General features: G+C 35.6%; 2 protein-coding genes across 3 annotated transcripts in view; one reads left to right on the forward strand and one right to left on the reverse strand.

Annotated features, from left to right (window-relative positions):
• Positions 1–15,801, forward strand: part of SCAMP1 (secretory carrier membrane protein 1) — a 44,675-nt gene extending 28,874 nt beyond the window's left edge. Inside the window, exons 5-10 of one of the 2 annotated variants that reach the window (XM_054003427.1) lie at positions 1,405–1,533; positions 7,114–7,273; positions 8,945–9,046; positions 10,884–11,001; positions 12,542–12,692; positions 12,818–15,801. In XM_054003427.1, coding sequence (XP_053859402.1) covers positions 1,405–1,533; positions 7,114–7,273; positions 8,945–9,046; positions 10,884–11,001; positions 12,542–12,692; positions 12,818–12,906 — 749 coding nt within the window. In that variant the 3' untranslated portion in view covers positions 12,907–15,801. Of the gene's footprint in view, positions 1–1,404; positions 1,534–7,113; positions 7,274–8,944; positions 9,047–10,883; positions 11,002–12,541 lie in introns of both variants that reach the window. The other variant, XM_054003428.1, reaches the window with a different exon arrangement.
• Positions 15,802–19,862: 4,061 nt separating this feature from the next.
• The window catches only part of LHFPL2 (LHFPL tetraspan subfamily member 2), a 126,608-nt gene continuing 122,355 nt past the window's right edge, over positions 19,863–24,115 (reverse strand). Inside the window, exon 4 of the mRNA XM_054003916.1 lies at positions 19,863–23,182. Within this exon, the coding sequence (XP_053859891.1) occupies positions 22,926–23,182 (257 nt within the window). The 3' untranslated portion in view covers positions 19,863–22,925. The remainder of the gene's footprint in view (positions 23,183–24,115) is intronic.

Genomic DNA, 24,115 nt, shown 5'->3' on the forward strand with positions numbered 1-24,115 from the left:
CCTCTGGACAGCTTGATCTCACCCCTGAAAATCACCCCCAAAACTTTGGTTGCTGCTGCTGCCCTCCTGACTGACAATGGCCATATAGTCCAACTGCCTGTCCACTTCAGTACCAATAAGTTAAAGCATGTTATTAAGGGCATTGTTCATATGCTCTGAAACACTGACAGGCTGAGGATGTTGACCACTCCTCTAGGAAACCCATTCTAGTGTTTGACCATTTTCTTGGTAAGGAAATGCTTCCTGATGTCCATTGTGAACCTTCTCTGGAACAATTTTCAGCTATTCTGTGAATTGCATTTCTGGGTCCCAGGGACTTGCACACTAATTTGGACTCCTTTGAAAACACCATACAATGGTCTTGATTGGAGAACAGGGTCTTTTGGAATTCTCTAGCTATTTGCGTTCATTTGCCTTAAGATGCTGGCTGCGCATCTAGGACATTGTTGTCATATGTTGTCTTAATTTACTACAGTGGAAGATCTTTGAGCTGGTACGTCACCTCAGCTTGATGCCTTTGGCCTTCTCTGCTCAGGTTCCAAGCAGCATTGCATTTGACCTAACAAAAGTGTGCTGCTTCCTATTTCAATTACTTCATTTGGTCACATGGTGATTAATATATCTCTTGCATTCAGAGTTTGAAATGCTATGGCAAAGGTTTGTTGCAGTGATTGTCTCAACTGAATCTCTGAGTCTGTGCTTGGTATGACTTATGTTCAGCAGAGTGTAAACTCTAGCCTCTGATCAGATAAGCATTCAGGAAATCTGAGTGTCTGATCCTGTGTCCTTTGCAGTGTCCTCACTCTGTCACACACCTGTATCAAAATACAGTGATGCTGTAGGGCATATTCTTGTTAGAAAAATGTACTTACAGCCCATTTCAGTAACTGTCTTTCTTGAGACTACTGCCTTTTAGGTAAGTTTTGACAGGAAACCATATTGGAAACTAGAGATACTTTGACACTAAAAATATCAAGATTATGAAAATGAAGAATGCTTTTTAGTCCCCTATCTGTGTTCAACAGACTATGTGAGTGTGATGGGACTTCAGTGAAATACTCATTTAAAAGCCAAGGAATTTTCAGAAATTGTTTTTTTGTCCATATCTGTTTTGTGAAAAATTCTCTTACTTTTTAGGAAATGTCAGATGCTTACTCTGTCAGATGTCTTTTATGTAGATAAACGATTGTACTTTCCTTGACCTGGCTACACTTAAATGTATTTAGTTTCTGAAGTTTATGTTGAGGATTGCTCTTAAAACTCTTGGGTTTTGGTAGCCCAAGTTATCCATCCACTTGAGAAACTCATGCATGAAACAGTTGAAACAAGTATCTCTTTCAAGTATACAGAGACTGAAACTACATTATAAATACCTTTTTTTTTCCTTTATTTTCTATTTTGCAGGTAGAAAAAATAACTGGCCACCTCTCCCTGAGAATTTTCCTGTAGGTCCTTGTTTTTACCAGGATTTTTCAGTAGACATTCCTGTAGAATTCCAGAAGACAGTAAAGATTATGTACTATTTGTGGATGTGTAAGTATTTTCTTTCTAAGAAAAATAAAATGCCTATTTAAACTTATTAATATATACCTGCTACTTTGGTTTTTGGAGCATCTGTAACGAAGAATTATTTTAAATCCAGAAGCCAAATACTGAAAAAAAAATTTTATGTTAACTTCTTTTTTAAACGTATTGAATTACATCATAAAAGCTTCCACAGAAGAAAAGGAGGATTATCCTAGGGCAATTTGGTTCTAATTTATTGCAATTGTCTGGTTTAAGTTTCTCCAGTTGTAAAATGAACTTTGACCATTTATTAACTTAGAAATAATTTTACTGGTTTAAAAATCAACTTATATGTTAAGGAATAAATCTCACAACTAATGTTAATAGACTTTTGAGTTCAAGATGTATAGTAAACATTTGCTTTAATATACATAATTTTATATAGTTTAATATAGCTTTAATCTATAGCAAAGGCTTAATATAATTTTACCCTATTTTAAGAAATAGTGTCAATTAGCTGAAGAATCAGTCCATGTTAAAACTATCCTTTGTAGGCAAAGATTGCTCTACACCATGTTCGTAGGATTAATTTTGCCCTCACTGGGGGGCTGTGTTTTTACTGGAGAAATGCTGGATTAAAGAAATGTGCAGATGCCATTCTTGTTTCTTCTGCCTTGGCCACTGTCATTGATACAAGCCTAATAAATACTCTGATGAAATTGCAAGATTTAGAAGCTTTGGTGCCTTTAATATATTTTCAGCCTTCCTAAGAAAATGTGGATTTCAGATGTTTTCTGAACTTTTTTTCATAGTTTAAGATGTAGTTAGGAAATCTCCATAATTTTACATGTTACTCTGGTAATGTTATTGCTGTGACTGAGCCATGTAACTGAAACACCTCAAATGAGCAGACAGCATTGAATCAAATCAATTCCATTTCATCATAATCTACAGCTTTCTATATTCGTTGCTAGATCGTTAATCTTCAGGTAAGCAACTACAGAGAGTATGACTGGTCACTCTCATAAAATTGACAGATAATTGAGATGTATATGAAATCTAAGGTGAAATACTCAGAATTTTAGGATGGTTATCAATTCTGGCCATTTGCAGGACTGAATTCTGAAAATGCATATGCTTCAAATATGAGGTGAAGTTGGGCAATTAGAATTGGAATATTAATACCCTTCTTAATTTTCCTTTTTATGGCAACAAGTAAAGGAAGAAGCAATATTATATTATTTCAAAATATATAGGAGCTGTGCTTTTATACTGACATGACTGCTGATCTTTTAGGTAGACTGAGGTTTCAACCAAGTCTTCTTGCACTTCTTGTTCTTTAGCTGTAGTGCTGACTTATATGTATTATGCAGGGAGGCAGGAATAGGGCATAGTAAAGGAAAAGAAAGACAAAATCTATTTCATGGTTAAAAAAGAAAGATAAAAAAGATTGGGTATAGAACCCCATCCCTTAGGGTTGGCTGTTGAATTGGCTCTTTTCGTTCCTGGGATTGCATCTATGTGCTTTGGCTAATTTCTCATTGACTGTTTATTCTCTGAGGAGGTACTTATTCCCATAGTAGACCTGCTTCTGCTTGCCTTTTTTTTTTCCTCTTCCAGAACTTCCTATATCTTGTAAGGTCTAGGGGTTCTGTGAACATAATCACATTTGGATAAATCTAGTACTGCATTCTCAGCATTTTATAAAGTAGGTCCTTTTGCTTTCTAGTACCTCTGGAAACAAACTTACTAGTTTAGTTTTCTGTTTTTCCACAGTTAGCATTAATTTGATATCATCATTCTTGGTTTTTATATCTCTGAGGAAACTTCTTTACCTGTTTAAGATCCATATGCTCTTCCTTTCATAAGAAGACAACTCTGTTTGTATCCCTATTTCATTAACTCATCCCTCTTTTCTCTTTTTATATCAGAAGTCAGAGTTTTCTAATACTTTGATGTGTTTTATCTTTGCACATTTTTTCCCCAGGGGAGAGATTTTTTTTTTAACAGTCTGAGTGCTCACATGTTTTTGTGAACTATAACAATCAATTAACAATGACTTTTCACAGTTGCCATTGGAGCTTTTCTATTCTATCTTGGCATTTTGGCCATTGGCACTTTATGGGCTTGCACATGAAAATGAGAGTTTTCCTAGCTCATTAGCACTGAGCAGTGATGTTTAGATCTTTTTGTGCTATTACTGTGTCCAGTGTCAAGTACAATGTCTCTTGACTTGTGCTAACAGTCAAAAACAGGCTCAAATGCATGTTTTCAAGCTACTTTCCCCACAGGCTGCTAGCATGTGCCAAATAAACACCACTTTGATTTTCAAAGAATATTTCTTATTTGAAGTTACAAACAGAAGAGATTCTGGTGGAAGAATAATACCCTGAAGTGCCAACTTTTTTTCTTTTTCTGTTCAGGAGAGTTTCATCTCATCCCCTGTCTGAGGATATGATAGATTGTGAATATATATATATATATATATATATATATATATATATATATATATGTGCATGTGTCTGTCTGTGTGTCTGTCTGTGTCTGTCTGTGTCTGTGTAGATGCTTGTTCTGCCTGTCCCTGAGAACCTCCAATGATAGACACTTCACAAACTCCCTCCAAGCCTGTTGCTGCGTTTTAGAATTAGAATGCGTTGCTGTCTTTTAGAATTAGAAGATGTTTCTTGGTATATTAATTTCATTCTCCCCTCCCATGTTTGATCTTTTGTGTTCTATCTACTGTTGCTATGGAAAATGCATTTATCCCTATTAGTCATCTTCTTTTGCCTTACTTAGCATATTTCACTCAGCCTTTCCTTGTGGGTGATGTTTTCTCGAGGTTTGACTGGTTGCTGTCATACAAATTCACTGTTAGTCCACTCCATATTATTATGTCTTTTTTAGTGTGTAGCAGCAGGAGATTTCTCTTCACATTTTAGATAGCACATGTTTATGTGCTGATGCAAGACTGTTTAATGCTTATGTTATCTGTTTTAGAATCTATTTTTGCCCTATGGAAGATCTTCCTCTTTTTTTGTAAGGCATGTAGCACCTCTCTCCCAGGCAAGCAGAACAGACTAGGAACAAAAGCCTAAACAACATCTGAAGCTACTTGGTGCTCCAAGGTTATGTGTGATCAAACTTCAGTAGCCCAGTCCTCACTTGTGAGTTGCCTTATGGCTTCAAAACTCTCCATTCTATAGGCATCCCATTTGCCTTTAGGCAGTTCCAATCCAGGGTGACAGTCATGTGTCCTAATGTGGACTTAGATTTCCTGAAAATATAATCAATGAAACATTACTGAAATTAAACTTAGTACAAAAATTTGTTTTCATACGGTCTCAAATGGAATAGCAAAATCATCTCAATAATGTACATGCCACATATCTTTAGTACAACTTGTGATCTTTATCTACAACTCAGTTTCAGACATTTATAGATGATAAAGTATAGTTAATTAAGACAAGGAATATATCTAAAGGAGAATTCTTCTGTTCAGGGAAGTTTATACCAAAAAAAGAAGTAAAGTAATAATATTTATTAAACTAATGCATTTTCCCATTGTTGACTCTTATTCTGGCATGAATACCTTATTTTTCAACTTCAGCTGCTTCCACACACAAACTAAGAGAAGGTTTTCTTCGATCACATAGAGTATTCTATTATTATAGCTGTGAGGTTATCATACAGAAATTGCATGTTGCAGACTTCTGACAAAGCCCTAGATGATTTCAGCCTCCAGGTGGTCATTATTTTCTAATAGTTTGTATTATGGTTTAATTTGCTGAGGCAAGTAGGTGGAAGGTACTTTATAACTGTTACCCTGAACCTACAAACATATGTGTGTTCATATAAGAGTTTAAGCTTGCCTTCATCCCTTAATGAAGGTGTTGGCTCAAAGGATAAATAATTCTCTGTGTCTTCCAGCAAGCAGGCAGAGTGAAAGGCAAGCACAGTGAAGTGAGAATTGTCAGTCAGGTCTGCTGTCTTCCTCTACATCTTGCTAATACTTGTTTTGTACAGCTGAGACTCTGTTACAGTAGTGAAGCAGACCCCTTGTGTTGCTGGTTTTAGTATCAGTAGTTGGTGTGATGCTTCACTCTTTTCTGCACTAATGGTACTCCTTTAAAACTTGTCCTGTTACCATAATTGCAGTTATTAAAAGAAAATAATTTTGGAAAGTTCGGGCTCCACCAGAATTTGACTGTTTCTAGTAACATAGGGGTCTCCATGTGTTCCAGTATTGAGTAGAAAAAGAGAAAATGCTCCTTTCTTGTACTTATCAAAGGAAGGCAGGAACTGGGGTTTGTATAGTTTCTTTTGCTTTATGAGGCATAAACACACAAATTCAGAAAGTTGTTGTTTTGCCAACCTCTTGAGGCAGTGCTAAGATATGTAGGCGTAATGATTGCCTTTTATTTTAAAGAAGAAAGTGTTTTGATTCTGACAACTCTTACAGGAAAATATGATTTATCTGAGGAAATGTTTTCAGTTTCATCAGTCTTCCATGCAATGATCTGTGCATCTTGCTTTTAAGAGGTTTTTCCCACTGTGTTGATTTAAAGCTCAAGTCATAATTAAGACAGCAACAAAGAGTTTCAGGATTCTGTTTTTCAGAGTCATTAGTATCTTGCCTGTTCTGTTAACCTTGCTATCCAGTAGAACGACTAAAATGTTACTCTGAACTTGAATAAAATAAAAATAATTGCTGTCAGGAGCAGTTTGTGCAGTTATAAATATCCTACTTTATCCTGATCCACAAGGAAAGAAATTGATGTTCATCTTTGAAGTCTAGCAGAACTAACTTCTGTGCCAGATAGTATGAAGGTAGTAGTTGTAATGTTTCTTAATATTACTTTATTCTGTTCTAAGAATTAAACTTAATTGAAATAAAATGTGAAGTCATAATTCAAATGCATTTTCTTTAGTAGAAATTGAATAGTTAATGTGTACCAAGGTCTGCCAATGAGAAAATTATAGGATTGAGCTAACCACAGACCACCAAAAAGGCAGATGTTCTAAGAAAGACCAGTGTTCTAAGAAATATTTGAATATACAAAATACTTAAAACATCTAGAACAGCTTCTTGCAGACTATGTTTTACTGAGGAGCATTCTTAGTAAGTGGATTTTTTTTTTATTATATGGAAGACAAAGAGCTTTCTGTTGTAAGATTATTTAGGAAATTTTTGTTTTCAAATTTGAATGTGTACAATGCCTATTTTGTGATGCACTTTATGTAATTTTTAAGCTTTCTCTCAAAAATATTTAGTGATCTCATAAATATTTCTATTAAGTTATTACTGTAGAAAAAACCAATTATTGCAGCTGTAGAAACCTTTTATTTCTTAATTTAATGTTTGAAAGTGTTTTAGTTTTATGGCAAGATATTTTCCATTGCCAAGTAGCTAGTGGTACTTGAATTTTCCTGTTGAGTGCTCTCACTTTTGAATACAGGGTTTACCTAAATTTAGAAAACAATAAAAATCAATTTATTACAGAAGGCCTTGAGAGGGTATTGGTATTGTCAGCATGCTGATGTTTTTTTTAAAATGCTGTTTTGTTTAAACATAACTTAATTAAGACTATTTTGCTTTTGCTTCTACAGTCCATACAGTGACACTGTTTCTTAATATCTTTGGATGTTTGGCCTGGTTTTACGTTGATGCTACACGAGGGGTTGATTTTGGATTGAGTATTCTCTGGTTCTTGCTTTTTACCCCTTGTTCTTTTGTCTGCTGGTACAGACCACTTTATGGAGCATTCAGGTAACAACTTCAGCTTGACTTAAGATATTTAAAAACTTGTCAAAATGCATTAACATTCCAGAATTTGCTTGATTATCATGATGATAATACTTTAAAGTGCTTTCATTAGAAATAAAGAGTATGTTTGCTATTAATTCAGTTGTTGAATTTGAAAAACATATGCCAGTAGTTAATAATATCATGGAATGTCCTTTAAAATATTTACTGTTTTTACCACAGACAAAATATTTGTCAGAAATCCTTAACTTTGTTGCAGTTAATAAGTTAATAAGAATGTTGCAAAGAACATTCTCTCTCATTAAATCTGTTTCTACACACCAAGAATTTGAGCAGATTAGTAGCCAATAGTATCTTAATTTTTTTGCTTCCTGAATGAACTTCATTAATAACTACTCTTAAAATCTTGTAATTTTAAGTGGTAGACACCTACAGTATGTGTAATTGAAATAGCCTGAGATTCTTAAGAATTAGTAGAGCAGACTAGTGTTTTTCCTAGTCTTAGCAATCTTTGCAAACCTCAGAAACATAAAGTGTGTGATTAAGAATAGAATGGTATGTTTGCATGCAAAATGAAATATTTTCTTATTGAAGATCAGCATGTAGAGATTTCAACTCCTGAAGCTTTGGGTTGGTTTTTTTGTTTTTTTTTTTTTTTTTTACAGTGAAGTGATTCAGGATGTTCTCAGTTAAAATACCCTTATTTTTGCATTAAAGGACTGATGGCCAGAAGTTGCAATTAACTGTAACACTGTAACACTTAGAGTCCAGGAAGTGTTTCTTTTTGCTAACCAAGGAGGTATTGCTATACCCGCAAATATTCGAGGAATCATATAGTTTAACTTGCATTTCTTGTCTAGTAAATCCATAGCTTTTCTTAGAGAAAATTGGTTGGTTGAGGAAGGAAAACTCTACTTACATATTCAACTTTCAGTCAGTTGCTCATCTGAAAATGAAATAGTTATTGAACTGAACTGGTTGTATAGAAATTACAAACTCCCTTCAGTAGGAAGAGCTGTTAAGGACAAAATCTGGTTTTGTCACTTAACTAAATGATTTCTACTTTCTTAAGAACTCTAGTAGGAAGCATATCATACGGTCAATAGTTTTGACAGTAGTAAGTTGAATCTTTGTTGTAATTTTTCCTGTACATTTATATTTGACTGGTTTTTGTTTTATTTTCAGTCTTTGTAAGGCTGGCATTTTAGTAATTTAACCAGGAAATGCATTTTGTACATTTTACTTCAAAATAACAGCTGCTTCAGTATTATGGTGTGCTATGTGTTTCAGTAATTCCATATGAGATCTTACTTCTTTTCACAAGTTAAATATTCTCTTCCCGTCTTGCTATCACTCTGAACTTCACTCTGAAAGTGGAGCAGAATACAAACTTAAATGGTTAGTTGAAGGGCCCTGCTCTGAGCTGAACAGAACTATTCTCACCTTTCTTAGAGATGCAGGTGGCAAAATCACCATCTTAAAGAAGAAAGAGCAGCTCTTGTAAATAAACACTCTAAAAAACCACAGAATTGCTGATACTTCAGGTCACTTCATAAATGAAAGTACTTTTCGTGTACTGAATACAGTAAAAAGTTAGATTGGTACTACAGAATATGAATAAAAATAATGAATTTTCTGGCTGCTTTAATCTTTTTCCCCCCCCACCTCTTTCAGGAGTGACAGTTCATTCAGGTTCTTTGTGTTCTTCTTTGTATATATCTGTCAGTTTGCTGTACATGTACTTCAAGCTGCAGGATTTCAAAGATGGGGAAACTGGTGAGTACTCTGTTTGCCATAGTATTGTACTGTCTGTAAGACAAACACTCTTACTTGAAGTAACAACTGCAATATAATCTTGTGTTTTCAAAGGAATAATCTTGGGTTCACTGGAATGTTACATTTAACTCTCAAAGCATTTTGGAGTCCTCTTGACTAGGAGAAGTGTGTGAAATGTATCCAAAGAATACAACAGAATGTGTATACGAATGTATCCAACAGAATACTTCTGTTACTCGGCTGGTCAAAATTTTATCCTTCAATTTAAACCACTTTGAACTTACTCTTTCATACACTACCTCCTCTATTTTGGTGGTATACGGAGTTATTACTTGTTCTGTATTTAAGGTAAAGGAAAGCAAAAATTTACATATCAATAATATACTGATTGCATATTCTTTGTATTATTAGGTATTTCTAATTATATTACTATACTTTCTACTTATTGAGAAATGTATGGCTAAAATTTGTAGAACGACTTAACAAGGCATTTGGGTGAATATAGTGGTATATCTTGGATAATATTTGAAAAGTGCATTTGTTTGAGTCACACCCATATTCTGTAATAAGCTGATCTTTCTTTTAAATGTTTGCAAATATATAAGCTTTTACATGAAGCTTGTATGTATATTATCTTTTATTTGAGTCTTTGAGGTCTAATATTTAGATTTTACAAGGAGAAACTATGTGGAATCAGTCACTGTCCTTGAAATAAAGGAATTAATTAAAAGCAAGGTTGTAGTAGCCAGATGGTAACATGAAGAGTCATGAGTGGCAGTGCTGTAGTTGGGTCATGACACTTCCCTCTATCAGTGCTTTTTGCTGCAAATATCTGCAAGGCAGACAAAACAGTATTGCTTTAGAATAGTTATGTAAGGAAAGATCCTGCTTTAATATTTTTTCTTTGGAATCCTCTATTGCATATTCATCCAAGTCTTGGAAGTGTGCTTTTAAGCATACTTGGGGAAGGAGTATTCAAAGTAGCCAGATCATCAGAAAATTCTAATTACAGTTCAGATTTTGGGCTTTTGTGGTATATTACAGTAGCATACAGCGGATATCAAAGTAGTGTGAAGCAGGTAGGGGAAAGTTTTAAGGTTTGGATTTACATAATTTTTTGCTGTTGTTTTTTTTTTTTTTTTTTTTTTTTAATAATGTGGAAAAATCTTATTCATCTTAATGCATGGGTTTTGTTCATAAGGCAACCTGCTTTTTTAGTTTTCAGGTCTGAAACTGTTGGTATCTGTTGGGGTTTCAATTTTGAACAATGGGGAAATGCTTGAAGTAGATACTTATATAGCAATTTTTTTTCTACTGGTTCATCTGATGCTGTCTACTTAAAAAAAATTGTATTAACATGAGTTGAGAAAGCATCATGGTGTGGATACAATTAAATGAATCTTCACATAGAAGCTGTGCATGTGTGGTAGTCTCCTGTTCTGTATTTATAGAAGATAGAAACTATCTTTTTGGGGATATTTTCTCACCTGTGAATTCATGTAGTCTTGAATCAATCTGAAATGACAGTATAACAAAAAAACCTCAAGACGTTGAGAAGCAGCTCTCTAATTTTGCCGTGATTTTGCTCAAGGAGAATAATATTTACAATGATTTTTCATACAGTTTCACTTCATTTTCTGTAAAAAAATGGAAATGAAACTTTAAAAGCGTATCATAGAACCAGAATATGCTTATGTAGGATTCCCATGATTTTTATTCAAAAATACTCAAAATGGTTCAGAACCAGGAGGTTATGAAGTTTTCTTTGGTGAGGGTATCTTTGATTAAATGGTTCATGTGCTGTACTAGTAAAATTTGTTATTTTTCCTTCCTTCAGTGGGTGGATTTCATCTCTTACTGGACTTAATAAGAGTATTCCTGTTGGCATTATGATGATAATCATAGCTGCACTTTTCACAGCATCTGCTGTTATCTCACTAGTTATGTTTAAAAAGGTAAGTTACATATTATTCCCCTCTTGTTTCCTATGTTTGATTTGGCTTTTGCTTTCTGTCCTGAGAGAGGTATTCTTTCATAAAGCAGTGGGGATTAAATTACATTTTTCAAGGTGAGCCTTGCCTATTAACATTTGTACAGTTTTGTTTATACTGTTGTGGAGTTACAAAATGCTGTTTGTACGATGCAGGTATTTTCTGCAGATGGGGAAGGATAGCTCTGAATTAGAGAACCTGAGAGGTAATCTGACCACAAAGGAGTAGGTGAAAGCACTGGACACTGTGATTGTAGCTGTAGATGTCAGGTTGTCCATCAGGTGCAGAGAAGTGTGACTGAAATGATTGCTATGTTACAGCTCTTACCAAAATCATTACCATTAAAATCAATAGAAGAGAGAGATGCTCAGCATCTCAGAAAAGGATCTCTGTTTTTTAATATTTTATTGCCAGCTAATGATGCAGGAGAATGAAAACTCAAGGAAATAAACTCTTTCTCTATGGTTACTTCCAGTGAATTTCCACCCAGAAGATCTAAGTATAGATACTGATGCTGTACTAAGTCATTGAGATAAGATTCCAGTAATTCAACCTCAGTTACAGTTAGGTTTAAAGATTTTACACATACACAAATTCTTTTGACCTGTTCACAGTCAAACTAGAAATTATAAGTGTGTGTGCCTGGAGATGTCCTTTCTTGTCTTCTGTAGAAATACTCTATAGATGAGAAGAAAAAAGCAAGAAAAAAGTATGGTGGAATATGTTTTTACAATTTTCTTACTGTATGCATCCAGATTCTTTCCAAAAATCTGCATATTCATATATGACTCAGTTTATCTTTATGGATGAGAAATAGTCACATTTATAACAGAGAAAAAAGTTATGTTAATTTTCCTGCTACGCTGGAATGAAAATGTCTTCATAGTATTATTTGACAACCTTTCAACCTCTTTGTGACTTAACTGAGTCACAAACAGCATTTGAATTTTAATACTCAGATAATTGAAAGTTAATCAGGATATTTTGTTTTTGTTGGTTTTTATTTTGTCGTATGCCATATTGTTAAGAGTGTTTGAAAGTCATATTGTTCATTCCTCTGGTTATTATGCAGAGCTATTGGTCATCACACTAGTTCTGCAAATGTGTAACTGTGTCATTAGGATATTTTGAAACTTTTAATATTCAGTCAGAGTGTAGCTTACTCTTGTAACCAGTCAGAGTAACTGAAATGTGTCTAAATATTGTTGTAGAGAAAAACTCAACAAATATACATCACACATTAGAGCGAACACGATGAGACCCCTCTGAACTTACAGATAATTAGAGGTATCCCCCACAGTCAAATTGTGTGTGCAAAAGGACAATGAAAAATTCAAAAGTTTGTGGGAAAAAACTCCATGTTCTTATCTCTGGATTCACTCAAACACATGAACAAATCACATTTCCCAGCCTTACAGCTCTGCTTTGCATTGAGACTTTGCTGTTGGTCTACTAAGAAATGGGAAGCGCGGCGCCATTTTCTCAGTGCTTTTCCCCTCTGTAGGTGCACGGGCTGTACCGCACAACTGGCGCGAGCTTTGAGAAAGCGCAGCAGGAGTTTGCCACCGGAGTGATGTCCAACAAAACTGTACAAACTGCTGCGGCCAACGCTGCCTCAACAGCAGCCACCAGTGCAGCTCAGAATGCCTTCAAGGGTAACCGGATGTAGAGAAACAAAGTCACCTCAGTTCTCTTCAACTGTTCTTTATTTTCCAGTCACTTACTATATTCCCTAAATGCCTAGATCAAAATTCACACAGCATGTTTGTTTCTTCTGCAGCTGTGCATGGGTCAAATGGGAAATGGTTGGTTTATTTTATTATAAATTTATTTATTTTAAGAAGAAAACCATTTTTTCCCCTTCTTTAACATGTTGAATTCTGCAATGTAAAGCTTTACATATTTTATGGAGGATAAATAATTTCAAGAATTTGCCTGAGAATGAACTCTGGTATATAATGATCAAATCAATGTAGTAAGAATCTTGAACGCTTTTTAGCAATTCACTCCAGTTTTTTTTTTAAGTTCAGGATAGCAGTTTGGATTATTTATTTTTCTTTGCAAAAACTGATTTCCATATTTCTACTATAAGAAGTGGGGTAATACGTGGTCAGTAAGAAGTGACTGAGAGATATAGTTAGGTTTGACTACTGTTTTTGCACTTTCAGCAGCTGCTGGGGGTCAAATACAAGTACAGTAGAGAGTATAAATTCTTTTCTTGTTTGGTTTTGTTTTCTTTTTATTAGGTAGGTCTTTTGATATAAACCTGTAAGTTTGCATGAATACTGTTGAGTTACCTGATCTTGTTTAAGTAGTGTTTTGGTCCATAATTTACCTGCACCACTTTATAGCATTTGTTTGTATGTATTTCCATGGACTATTCTCTACCTGTGAGAAATTACTATGTGGCATAAACATTCTCTGTAATAGAATAGTTCAGTTTAAGGAAGTTAACTGGTGATTTAAATCACAGAGCTAAATGATTACATATTTGCTACTTTTAACTTCAGTATTCACATATCCCCTGTCCCCCTTCTATGTGCAGTGGTATTTTTGTTTTATTTGGGATTTTTTTGGTTAGTTTTGTTTGGGTTTTTTTTCAAGTATAGATTTATATTTAACAGTGGTACTAAATCTCTAGCCTGGACAGTCACTCTGTTTACTGCCTGTCCAAAACACTATATATACAGTATTTAATTTTCTAATTGGAATATTGTCTAAAACCAGGCTTTTGAAGCAATGGCATTTAACAGATACTTGAATGAATTTTAATATTAACTCAGCCATCTCTGTGATGTGGTTTAAGCTATAGGAAAAAAGCTTTTAAACTATTTTGATTTGGCAAAGTGAGAGATGTTTATCTTTAATAAAGTTAAATTTTAACTCATTGAATTGGAGGCCTAAGAGGTTGGATTGATGCTGTGAAACTAACAATCCATAATGGTACATACCATCACAATATTCTAGAATATAATATTGTCAGAACTTGGTATAGTATGAGTTTCTCTGCTTTGAAGACCTTACATTTTTGGATTGCCTCATGAGACTTACATACAATACTTAGACAGTTTTTCAAACTCTTCCAGAAAATGGAAAGATGACTTCCCACAACCTGTGTAAGTACACACCATGGCTGAAATTAATTCAGCTCTTAAGGTGAATCATAACAAAGCATAAAGCTCTGAGGCCTCTCTACGTTCTGAAAGTGGACTGAATTTCAATACACCGTATTCTGTTTTGATACACTCTATTCATAATAACAGAAGCTCATTTAAAAACATACTCCCCTAGCTTAATTCTTGAACCAGTAATATACTGTTAGCATGTTTCTCCTATTAGTCTCCTTTAATTTACTAATTTCTTTAAACCGCACTTGAATTTGAAAAAAGTCATAGTTTCACCTATGCTGAAGTTCATATTAATGAATATACTTGCTTAAATATTCTATCTAACAAGTCTGTTAAAATGTCATAATAGTGGACATGCTAACATTTAACTTAAATTTGCGTGGAATGTTTTTAAAGCTTTCCAGATGAAAGTCACTGTTCTCTGCTGAGATTGGGGGACCATCATTCTAGAAGCTATATATCAAGATTGTTCTTTTCATATTTTAAACTTAACTTGAGGGTTGTATCTAGGAACTCTGCTATGGATTACTTTTAAATCTAAATTTAGGGAATTCTTTTGGTAGCTCTTGGATTGGAATCCTAGGGACATCATCCTTTCAATTTAACTGAAGTTGAAGATTACATAATAGCATAGATTACTGTAAAAAAACACCAAACACATTAGGAATAAAACCTGAATTTGACAGGTAGATTTTTTTCTCAAGTGTTTGAAGGTTCCTTTGAGAAAACATATGTAGTGTTCTGTGTATAAGAATTGTTGATTTGTAATATCATGGGTTGAATGTACAGATTTAAGCCTTCTGAGTGAAATTCAGGGTTGTGTCACATGTGAATTCCTTAAACCAGAAATCTGTGACACTTTGCAGCCCAAAAGGGAGGGAAAAGTTTGTTTAACTTTGACAACAGAAGGCTGAAATTTGTTAAAAATATTTTGTACCTAACAAAAATTAGATTTTATGATCTCTTATTAATCAGAGTATGGCGCCCACTTGAGTTGTCTTTTTGTAGTATTGTGACAAACAGAGTACAAGGTATGAAGTTTAAACACTGGAATGTCAGTAGTCTTTGATTTGTAAGTTAGGAGTTGTTTTTATTTATCTGAAGATGTTTGTATATTTTGTAAATTACTAACAATGTTCTGCCATCCTGGTGAATGTCCTGGTTCCATACAAATGCACTTCTTCTGTCCCTCTGTTGCATGTCTGGGTAGTTCAGAAGTTTTGTATATTTAATGTATTAACACAGTGTCATAGAATAAAAAAAGACTTTTTTCCTAGGTGTTCGCTCTGTATAGTTTTGACCAATAATGGGGATTTTTCTTCTAACAGTCAGGGTGATGTGCAGGGACGATGATCTATGTAAAAGTCTGACTTGCTTTTTATAATTCTGTATATAGATGCTGTATTTCTGCTGAAATGGTGAAGCAAAATGTCCACTATCAATAAATCTGGTTAAAGAGAATTAGTCTACTCAACTGTTACGAAGAAAATTCTTAAAATACATGCAGCTTACCTTCTTGTGCTGTAAACTCACAAGGATTAAAATTAAACATGCTCTGTCATGACTGAATGGAATTCTACAGGTGTTAAGTGACTCTTAAAACATTATTGAAAGTAAAATGAAGTTGCTGAAAAAAGCTTTGCTTTGGTAGTATTTATTTTCCTAATTTCTGCCAGTGAATCAACATTTCTGTGTCACTGCTGTCCTGCTTTTTTCTTTCTTTTTTTTTTAGGTCACTAGCACAATCTGTTGATTTTTTTTCATGTAATGTCAGTTGCAGCACCTGCTCTCTTGTACTCAGTTTTACTACTGGGTTTCCTCTGAAGGGCTGAATGACTTCATATAGACGACTGTGATGTAGGTAAGTTTGCAAATGCATAATGCATATTCATGCAGTGATACAGTGAACAGTGCTCTGAGGTGCAGTCAGGATTATTTTGGGAGCTGGCAGACGTATTTTCGAAGACACTTTCACATGCGTGCGTCAATCAGCACTGAAATCTTCATCCACTTGATCTTTGTAATTTACAGATCTAGGATGGCAGTGAAGGAAGAGGTTTTGTACTTTCTTGTAAATGTAAGCATGGTTGTGCCATGTGATCCAGTCATGTTTTATGTTTAGAATTATTACACAATTCTAGTGCTTTTCATGGGACATAATTACTCTGGTTTTCTTAGTTATTTTCCTCAAGAAGTTGTAAGCATGGAGTTGGAAAAGCATGCATACATTGAGAGAAAAGCATGGGTTAAGAGAGCTGCAATTAAAAATCCTCAGCGATACTTCTGGGAAGATATTTCTGCCAAGGAAAAGGCACACACCTAGAACATTCTGGTTATTAATCCATAGTATGGCACATTAGGTCAGATAATTAATTAGGTTTGATTCAGTTACATTAAAACATGTGCGAATTAGTTTTTACTTTTTTTTTTTTACAAATTAATGTCTGCAAGTAGCTTTTATTTTCATTATTAGAAAAATCAGGAAGATTTACAAAGGCAGTAGTGCAGATCTAGCTCAGCAGCAAAAGTGAGTGAAACTTTATACAAGGATTAAACTAGATACAGTGTCACATGGTTCTGAGGGGAAAATAAAAAAGGCATTGATAAGGATGTGTAACTTGTGGCTCATGATGCCATACATTTTGTTCTGGAAAGAAAAATTAATTTTCCAGCAGTTCAATGAAAGTATATACAGCTCAACTAAAATAATGCTTTTTGTTGGATGAAAGTGATTACACTGAACAGTTGTGGTTTCAATACAGTCTCTCAATACACTTGGAACTTCCTGTTGACCAAGTAATGAGTGTATGTGTGTATATATATATAAAAATAAGCATACTGTCCTGCTTTTGGTGAGTGCTCCTTCATATTCCTGTTACATTACATTCAGACGTGAAGGAAAATACTTCAATACAGAAGAGCTGCTCTTCACAGCACTGAGAATACCAGGTTTTACTTCTTTATATCCACGATTTAAGAAGGGAAACCTCCAGCTGGAGAGATGGCAAGTATTTGGGACTGATTTTTATTAATAAAGTTTGAGGCTGTATTAGTAAAAACAGGGCTGGTGCAGGCCTGGAAGACAGGCTGGCCTCAGTTACTTTTGGCCCTGCACTCAGCTTTTCTGCTCTGTGACCCTGTACAGCTGGAGCTGGGTCGGCAACACTGGCTGGAGCCCAGACCACTGTACAGCACAGCTGCCTCTGACCACTGCTGCCTCTGTGGCATCAGCTGCTCTGCCACTGCTCCAGCTGACAATGCTGCTAGTAGACTTTATCATGTTTATAGCCTAATTAAACAATTGTGTACGTCTGAGCTGTTGTCATTGCACACATGCCAAAGCACTGTTTTTCAGTGCAGAAGTGATGTCTTTGCTGTGCCTGTATTATTTTAGAAGAATGTTATGATGTTCGTTTTAGAGGAGTGCATGATGTTTTGAAAGAAAAATTGCATATCCTGGATTGGGCAGTGGGGTGACACTTCTTGTCCAAGGTAAAAGAACAACCGGAAGTAGTCAGAATACAGAATCACAGAATCAATTAGGATGGAAAAGACCTAAACACTCCTGAGATCACTGACTCCAGCCTAAGACCCATGTGATTAAATTTGGCATTCTTTCTCTTTTACCTTGGTCAGACCAAGTTACTGAGTGATACCTTAAGCCAGTTACAGATACTGATTCCTATGCTCTCAGAATTTCACTGATATGAAGATATTCCAAATAAAAGGCATTTGTTTGAAAACAAGCCTTCAGTGAATTGCAGAACAAGACAATAGCTTTATATTCATGTCACTCTAACACTGATAATAGACATCCACTTTGTGACTGCTCCACTATTCTAAACCCAGCAAGTTACAAGAATATGGAAATGAGTAACAACAATACACACAATTGGAGACTCAAACTCTGTGCTACTGGCAACTCCATTAACTTTACTGAAAAAAGAAGGTAATATTTTTAGCTGTTCAAATCAGTACCTCATAATTTCTTTAAGCAATGTTTTATATTTGGAGAATAAGTGGTCTATCTATACCTGTTTTGAAATTCATAAATTGATGGTGGTAGTGGTGCATTCAGTGGCATCTGTCCCCTAACTTCTGGACTATAGGTTTCTAGATGTTCCAAGCTGTAACTAAAAGCTAGTTATCTGAAGTTTAGGAACTGTCAGAAGTGTAATTAAACTATACATGAATAATTATATATAAATTCAATAGAAGTGGACCATTGTCCACATTGTCAGTGACATGCTGACTTTTCTTTAAATTACTGAAAGCCTTGTTCCTGGTTCTGCTATAGACTAGCTTTGTAACCTTTCTCTAGTGTTTGTCATGTCACAGCTGAAAGCTAAAACACACTGTGGCAAACACCATTAAACACCATTTTTAAAATCTGTGTATGATGAAGCAATATTTGTTTTACAATTGTTAATATCCTTTTTCATGAAAAGGAAATGCAGTGCTTTAGTTGCAAAATGAAACACATTTTGTCAGAGCTATATTCAATTAGAAAGTCTCTTTAATGCAACTGTATTGTATAACACATAGTTACAATTTCAGATCACATACTTCTGATGAGTAAGCAGTAATAACTGTTTAAGTCAGATGGGAATCTGAAATACATCACTGGACTAGGATCTTAAATGCTATTAAAGCTACAATCAAAGCTCAGCTTGGCTCAACTTGTCCAATATGCTTGTATTAAGGTAGTCAGACTCCTGTTAAAAGTTTAAAAACTCACATTTAATTGAAATTTAGATTAAAAAGAAGACATTGGGTACATCACTCATGCTAACAAATGTACATAGTGGTGAGTCAAGAACAGAAAAACAGTACCACAAATAAACCATGGCTCAAAACCTACTATATCTGGATCGCTGCAGCCACTCTTTCTATACTGAGGAGCTGTGTATGCGTTGCTGCCGTGCTCTGCTTTTGTTGGACTCTGCCCTTTCCTTGAGGTGTAGGCACCAGTGCCCATGGCTTTCAAGGAAGGCCTGAACTCCTCTCCATTTACCACTAGGATGTGGGAAACTTCAGGGGAGGGTAACAATGCAAAATGGAAATTATTTGGCTAGAAAAAAAATCTCAGAATCCAAAGAACTTCTTTGAGTAAAACAGATACAAAGGTGATATAGACAACCCAGAAATAGCTCAATAGCAATGTTTTTTGCAGTGCCATATTACAAATAAAGCACACTAAGAAACCTTGCTGAGCTTTTTCAGCTTTTTGAGTTTTAATGGCAAGAGGTGGACACAGCTTCGCACTAGAAGTGTGAAATCAGATTTGAATTCTGAGTAGTTATAATGAATCTAGAAGATATTTTTGTTAAATCCTCAAGCTGCTATTTCTACTGTTGTAATGATCTTCAACATCAGTGATTTTATTGTGTTATGCTATGTCCACACCACCAAACTCCAGCCACTTCTTCCCTGGGAAGTCCCTTTTCCAATCACTTGTTTAAAAACAAAAGCTAAAAAAAACCCCAACAAAATAACAAAAAAACCCCCAAAAACCCATTCCTTGTATTGCACATCTCACACAAGTCTGTGTATATATATATATATATACACATACATACATATATATACATATATATATATATATACATATATATATATATATATATATATATATATATATATATATATATATATATATATATATATATATATATATATATATATATTTAAATATGCTACAATCAAAAAAAAAAGTCTATGGCACTTTATTGAATATAAGTTTAAGAAGTTGATGAAACCACAGATGTCTGAAGAAATCTTCAATACCACAAAACAAATTTAAACTCGAATAATTGGCACACAGGTTTTAAAGTATCCACAGCAAATTCCTCTAGATTCTATGCAGTGCATGTACAATAAGAAGCAGTTACACTCTACAGCCCGCTCATGGAATCAGTTAACTTAGCTTTAAGCTGATTTTGCTTTTTTTCTTTCCCAAAGTGCCTTTGAAAGCTACTGCTGAGGTGAACTTCAGGAGCAATTTAAACAGCTGTGAAATTTAAAGAGTGCACCCTGCACCTGAAAACCTCATCCAGGAAAAAAAAAAAATTGCCATATATACCACCTTATCACTTGCTAGAAAAACAGAACCCTGAGAAAATAAATTCTGATTATTTCTCCTCTGTATTTCTTCCTAGCCTGTCTTCTATCTGTACTATGTGATGAACATGGATATTCTTGCAAGTTAGTTAATTATACTGTTGCAGAGCAAGCTGATAACATACCAGCAACAAGCGGAAAAGCTGGTTCTTCTTGGTTACGAATGCAAACAAAAGCAAAATGTGCCACTGAAAATCTCTTTAATACTTAAAAACCCAAACCCAAATAAAAACATACTATTGAATTTTTTTTAAGCATCATGTGGATCACAGCAGAATGAAGTTGTTCGTTGTTTACTTCTCAACCAGAGCAGAGTGTGTTCTCTCAACCTTTGTAAGGACTAACCTGACCTGATTCTGGCTAATCAAGTGCTCAAGCCAATGCAGCATTTTTCACCCTAATACTGTGTCAAGACTTGTTGGCAGTGGTGACCTGACTTTGGATTGCTACCTACCTAAGGAAGCTAAAACCATACATCTGCTTAGTAATTAATTTTTAGCTGGTTTATATGGTACTCATACAACTGCTTACCCCCTCTTTTCCAACTGCAGGGCCCCTGAGGGCAGGGCAGAGCTGAGCTAGTGACCCACATTCAGTGCATGCTCCAGAAGGGCTCAGGAGGAATGCCTGGAGGAAGGCTTGCTGGACTCCAGGTACAAGCCCAGTGCATATCCTTCAGGTGTGGGGGATGTGTATGGGGCAAAGCCAACGAGTCACACAAGTGTGGACAGGGTGTGTAGGCTCTGATTTTCACCCTCAGGCACCACTTTGTGCTGGTAATTTTGCTTTATTAAAATCTTGATTTGTGCAGGCAGTTGGTCCCAGACAATAACTTTTGAAGGGGATTTAAATTCAATGTTTAAAAGAACATGAGTTCCCTGTTTTAAAGTAGAAGATGGTGGATGTGGGTTGCAGGAGCAGGTGAATGCAAGAAGAGGCTAGGTTAAAACAATCCCTTTTTGAATACAGGCAGAAGTTGACCTTTTTGCACCACGTCTCAGAGGTCACCTGTGTATCTGTCCAGCGCACAGGCTGCAGGTGCCATGGGCACAGAGGCACAGGCTGGAGCTGCTCTGTGACTGTGGTGGGCAGCAGGTGCTGGAAGGGGACCCCAGCTCTGTGACTATTCACCAATCCTTCAGGCTGCCCCGGGCCCACCGTCAGGACTGCTGAACAGCTCTTAACCTGTGAAGCACGTCAGGAGTGCCTTGAAAGCAGCTACCTACCTGGACAGTAACAACAATTTTTTAATAACTAATGGCACATTTTAAGGGACTGACCAGGCAAAACCAAGAATCTCTGCTCTGTGTAATAGTGAAGCAATACTGTCACTAGATGATGTTAAATTACCAAGAAATAAGAAAAGGAATCTAAAATTCACCTAGTATTTAATTAGAACTACTCAGATCAATTATCCCCAATGCTCCTATGGTACAGTTGCATCATTCCTTTGTTTGTTAAAATACCTTACAAACTTGTTATCAGAAGTAGTTCTAGTAAGTGAGGCAACACCACAAATAACACAACGAGCTGGCTTTGAGAAAAAAAAGGCATTTGTGGCAAGGTCTGTTTAAGTTCTGCCGAAGTAGCTGGAAAAACATCTACTACTACACACACCAAAAAAAAAAAAAAAAAAAAAAGGAAAAGAAATCTTCCCAGCTACATAGAATTTGTAAAGGCTTCCTGAAAAATTTAAGTTTCCTAAAGACTCATGTGCGTCTGGGTCATGAGACAGACTGATCTGTAGACTGGGAATGATATTTCACTGACGAGAGAAAAAAGTACAATGTGGAACCCACAGTTGTAGTAGAGGCTGCAGCCCAGATAAGGCTGGTGCTGTGGGGAGCTGTTACCTGCTTGAGATTTCAGAAACTTTAATGAAGGCTGTAGAAATATTTCAGTTTTATCTGAATCAGGAGAGCCAGTCTAACAACAGCTTCTCTGTCTAGTCAGTGGAAACAATATTAACCTGCAATACGTTGCACACACCATGTGCTCTAAGTTTCAAGAGAGAGAAATCTGTCAAGGACTTGACTTTCTAAATGCCTTAAGATTGGTGTAAATGTCAGCTCTCCCCAACACAGAGTTAATATCCAAGAAGGCACTGTACTTCTAGGAAGTTCAGTACCAAAAAGCACCTCCATGAAAATGGTACCAAACCAGTTGATGGTGAAGAAATACTCACCAGTGAGGGGAGCCACTGGAAACAAAGCTTCATTAAAATAGGGTTCTCTTTTGCTTAAGAAAAAAAAAATGTGCTGGCTTTTATTATTTTAAACCCAAATTCTTCAAAGTGACCAAGGTGGGTTAGACAATCCAATCAATCAGAATTTTTCAGTTTTAACAACATTCATGCTATATACATGTGATTACTCACATCCCCAGTTGGATTAATATATTCCACTGGGTCCTGATCACAGAATGAAACTAAAAATATCCCCAAGTATTTACATTCTGCTTTCTTGGGATCCTTTCTCTGATCCTCATTGCCCAGCAAAGAAGAAAGACCCTTTCAGTAGTTCAGGGCTGGAATGCATGGGGCTCAATCACACAAATGGTAAAAACAGGTAAATGGATCTGCTTGCCCAGTCAATGGAAAGCAGATAAAGATCCAGGTGCTGGTATTTTTCCCCACTGGAGTTAAAGGAGGCAGATAAGGTTTTTTCCTTCTTCTATTTCTTCTTGCACTTTGTCACTGGATGTGGCTATTTCAGCTTGCGCCGAGAAGACTGCACAGATGAATGTCAGAACAGTGCCGCCGATAGCTGTGTAGAAAGCCCAGCCCAAGGAGCAGTCTCCTAGTTTGTAAGCAGAAGCATAAGGTCCACAATAGCTTATCGCCTTCTGGCATCCCCAACCTGCAGGGTAAAGTATCAAGCCTAAGATAAGGAAGAGCCCTAGAAATAAAAACAGAAAGAAGTTTTACAATCAGTCTAACACCAAATGCAGCACATCTAGTAATTGTTACTATGGTCACTAATACTCATAATTTACCACAATTAGGAGAAACTTGCCATCTCATCCATCCAGTCGTCCTTTACTGATTGTTCCCTAGTATATGCCATGCAGTCTTTCAACTAAATTTGAAGCTACACTGTGATTTATGTTGTGAAAGGCTTAATTTTTATGATAATGGCCTAATTCCTTATTTTAATCTCTGTACTCCTCCTACATCTTTTCCTCTCACACATTATTGCTACAAATACAGAGCATGCATTCAAGCATCTCCACCTACTGCTTATGTTTGCACTTCTCCAAAATGTAGGAATACTTGCATCCACTTTTGATTTTGTATTTAGCTAGCCCTCATTTAGCTTTATGTAGCCATTCACCATAAATGTGTTTGCCTGTTTTCCTCTGGATTTTGCCTACTTGGATTTTCTTGCCTGGAAAAAACAAACAAAACAAAACAAAACAAAAAAACCAAACCAAACCAAACCAAACCAAAAAACAAAAAACAAAAAAACCAAACCAAACCAAACAAACAACAACAACAACAAAAAAAAAAAAAAAAAACAAACCAACAAAAAAAAACCAACAAAAAAAACCCCACAAAAAAACAAACAAAAAAACCAAAAAACCCCACCCCAAAACAAAACAAAACAAACCCCAAAACCACAAAAAAAACAGTTACACTTCTACTTTTTTGGCCACATTAGGACATACCAGAAAGATAATACTGCCAGTTCACTAAGCTGCGCTCATAACAGAGGGATTCTGGAGTCAGCCTCAAACAAACAGATCCAAGTACCCATAGCCAGTGCTTAGGTAACCTTGGGATCCTCCAAACAGCTGACTAACTACTTCAGAAGGAAAGCACTTTCCCAGTG

Source organism: Vidua macroura, chromosome Z, assembly GCF_024509145.1.
Source record: "Vidua macroura isolate BioBank_ID:100142 chromosome Z, ASM2450914v1, whole genome shotgun sequence".
NCBI lineage: Eukaryota > Metazoa > Chordata > Aves > Passeriformes > Viduidae > Vidua > Vidua macroura.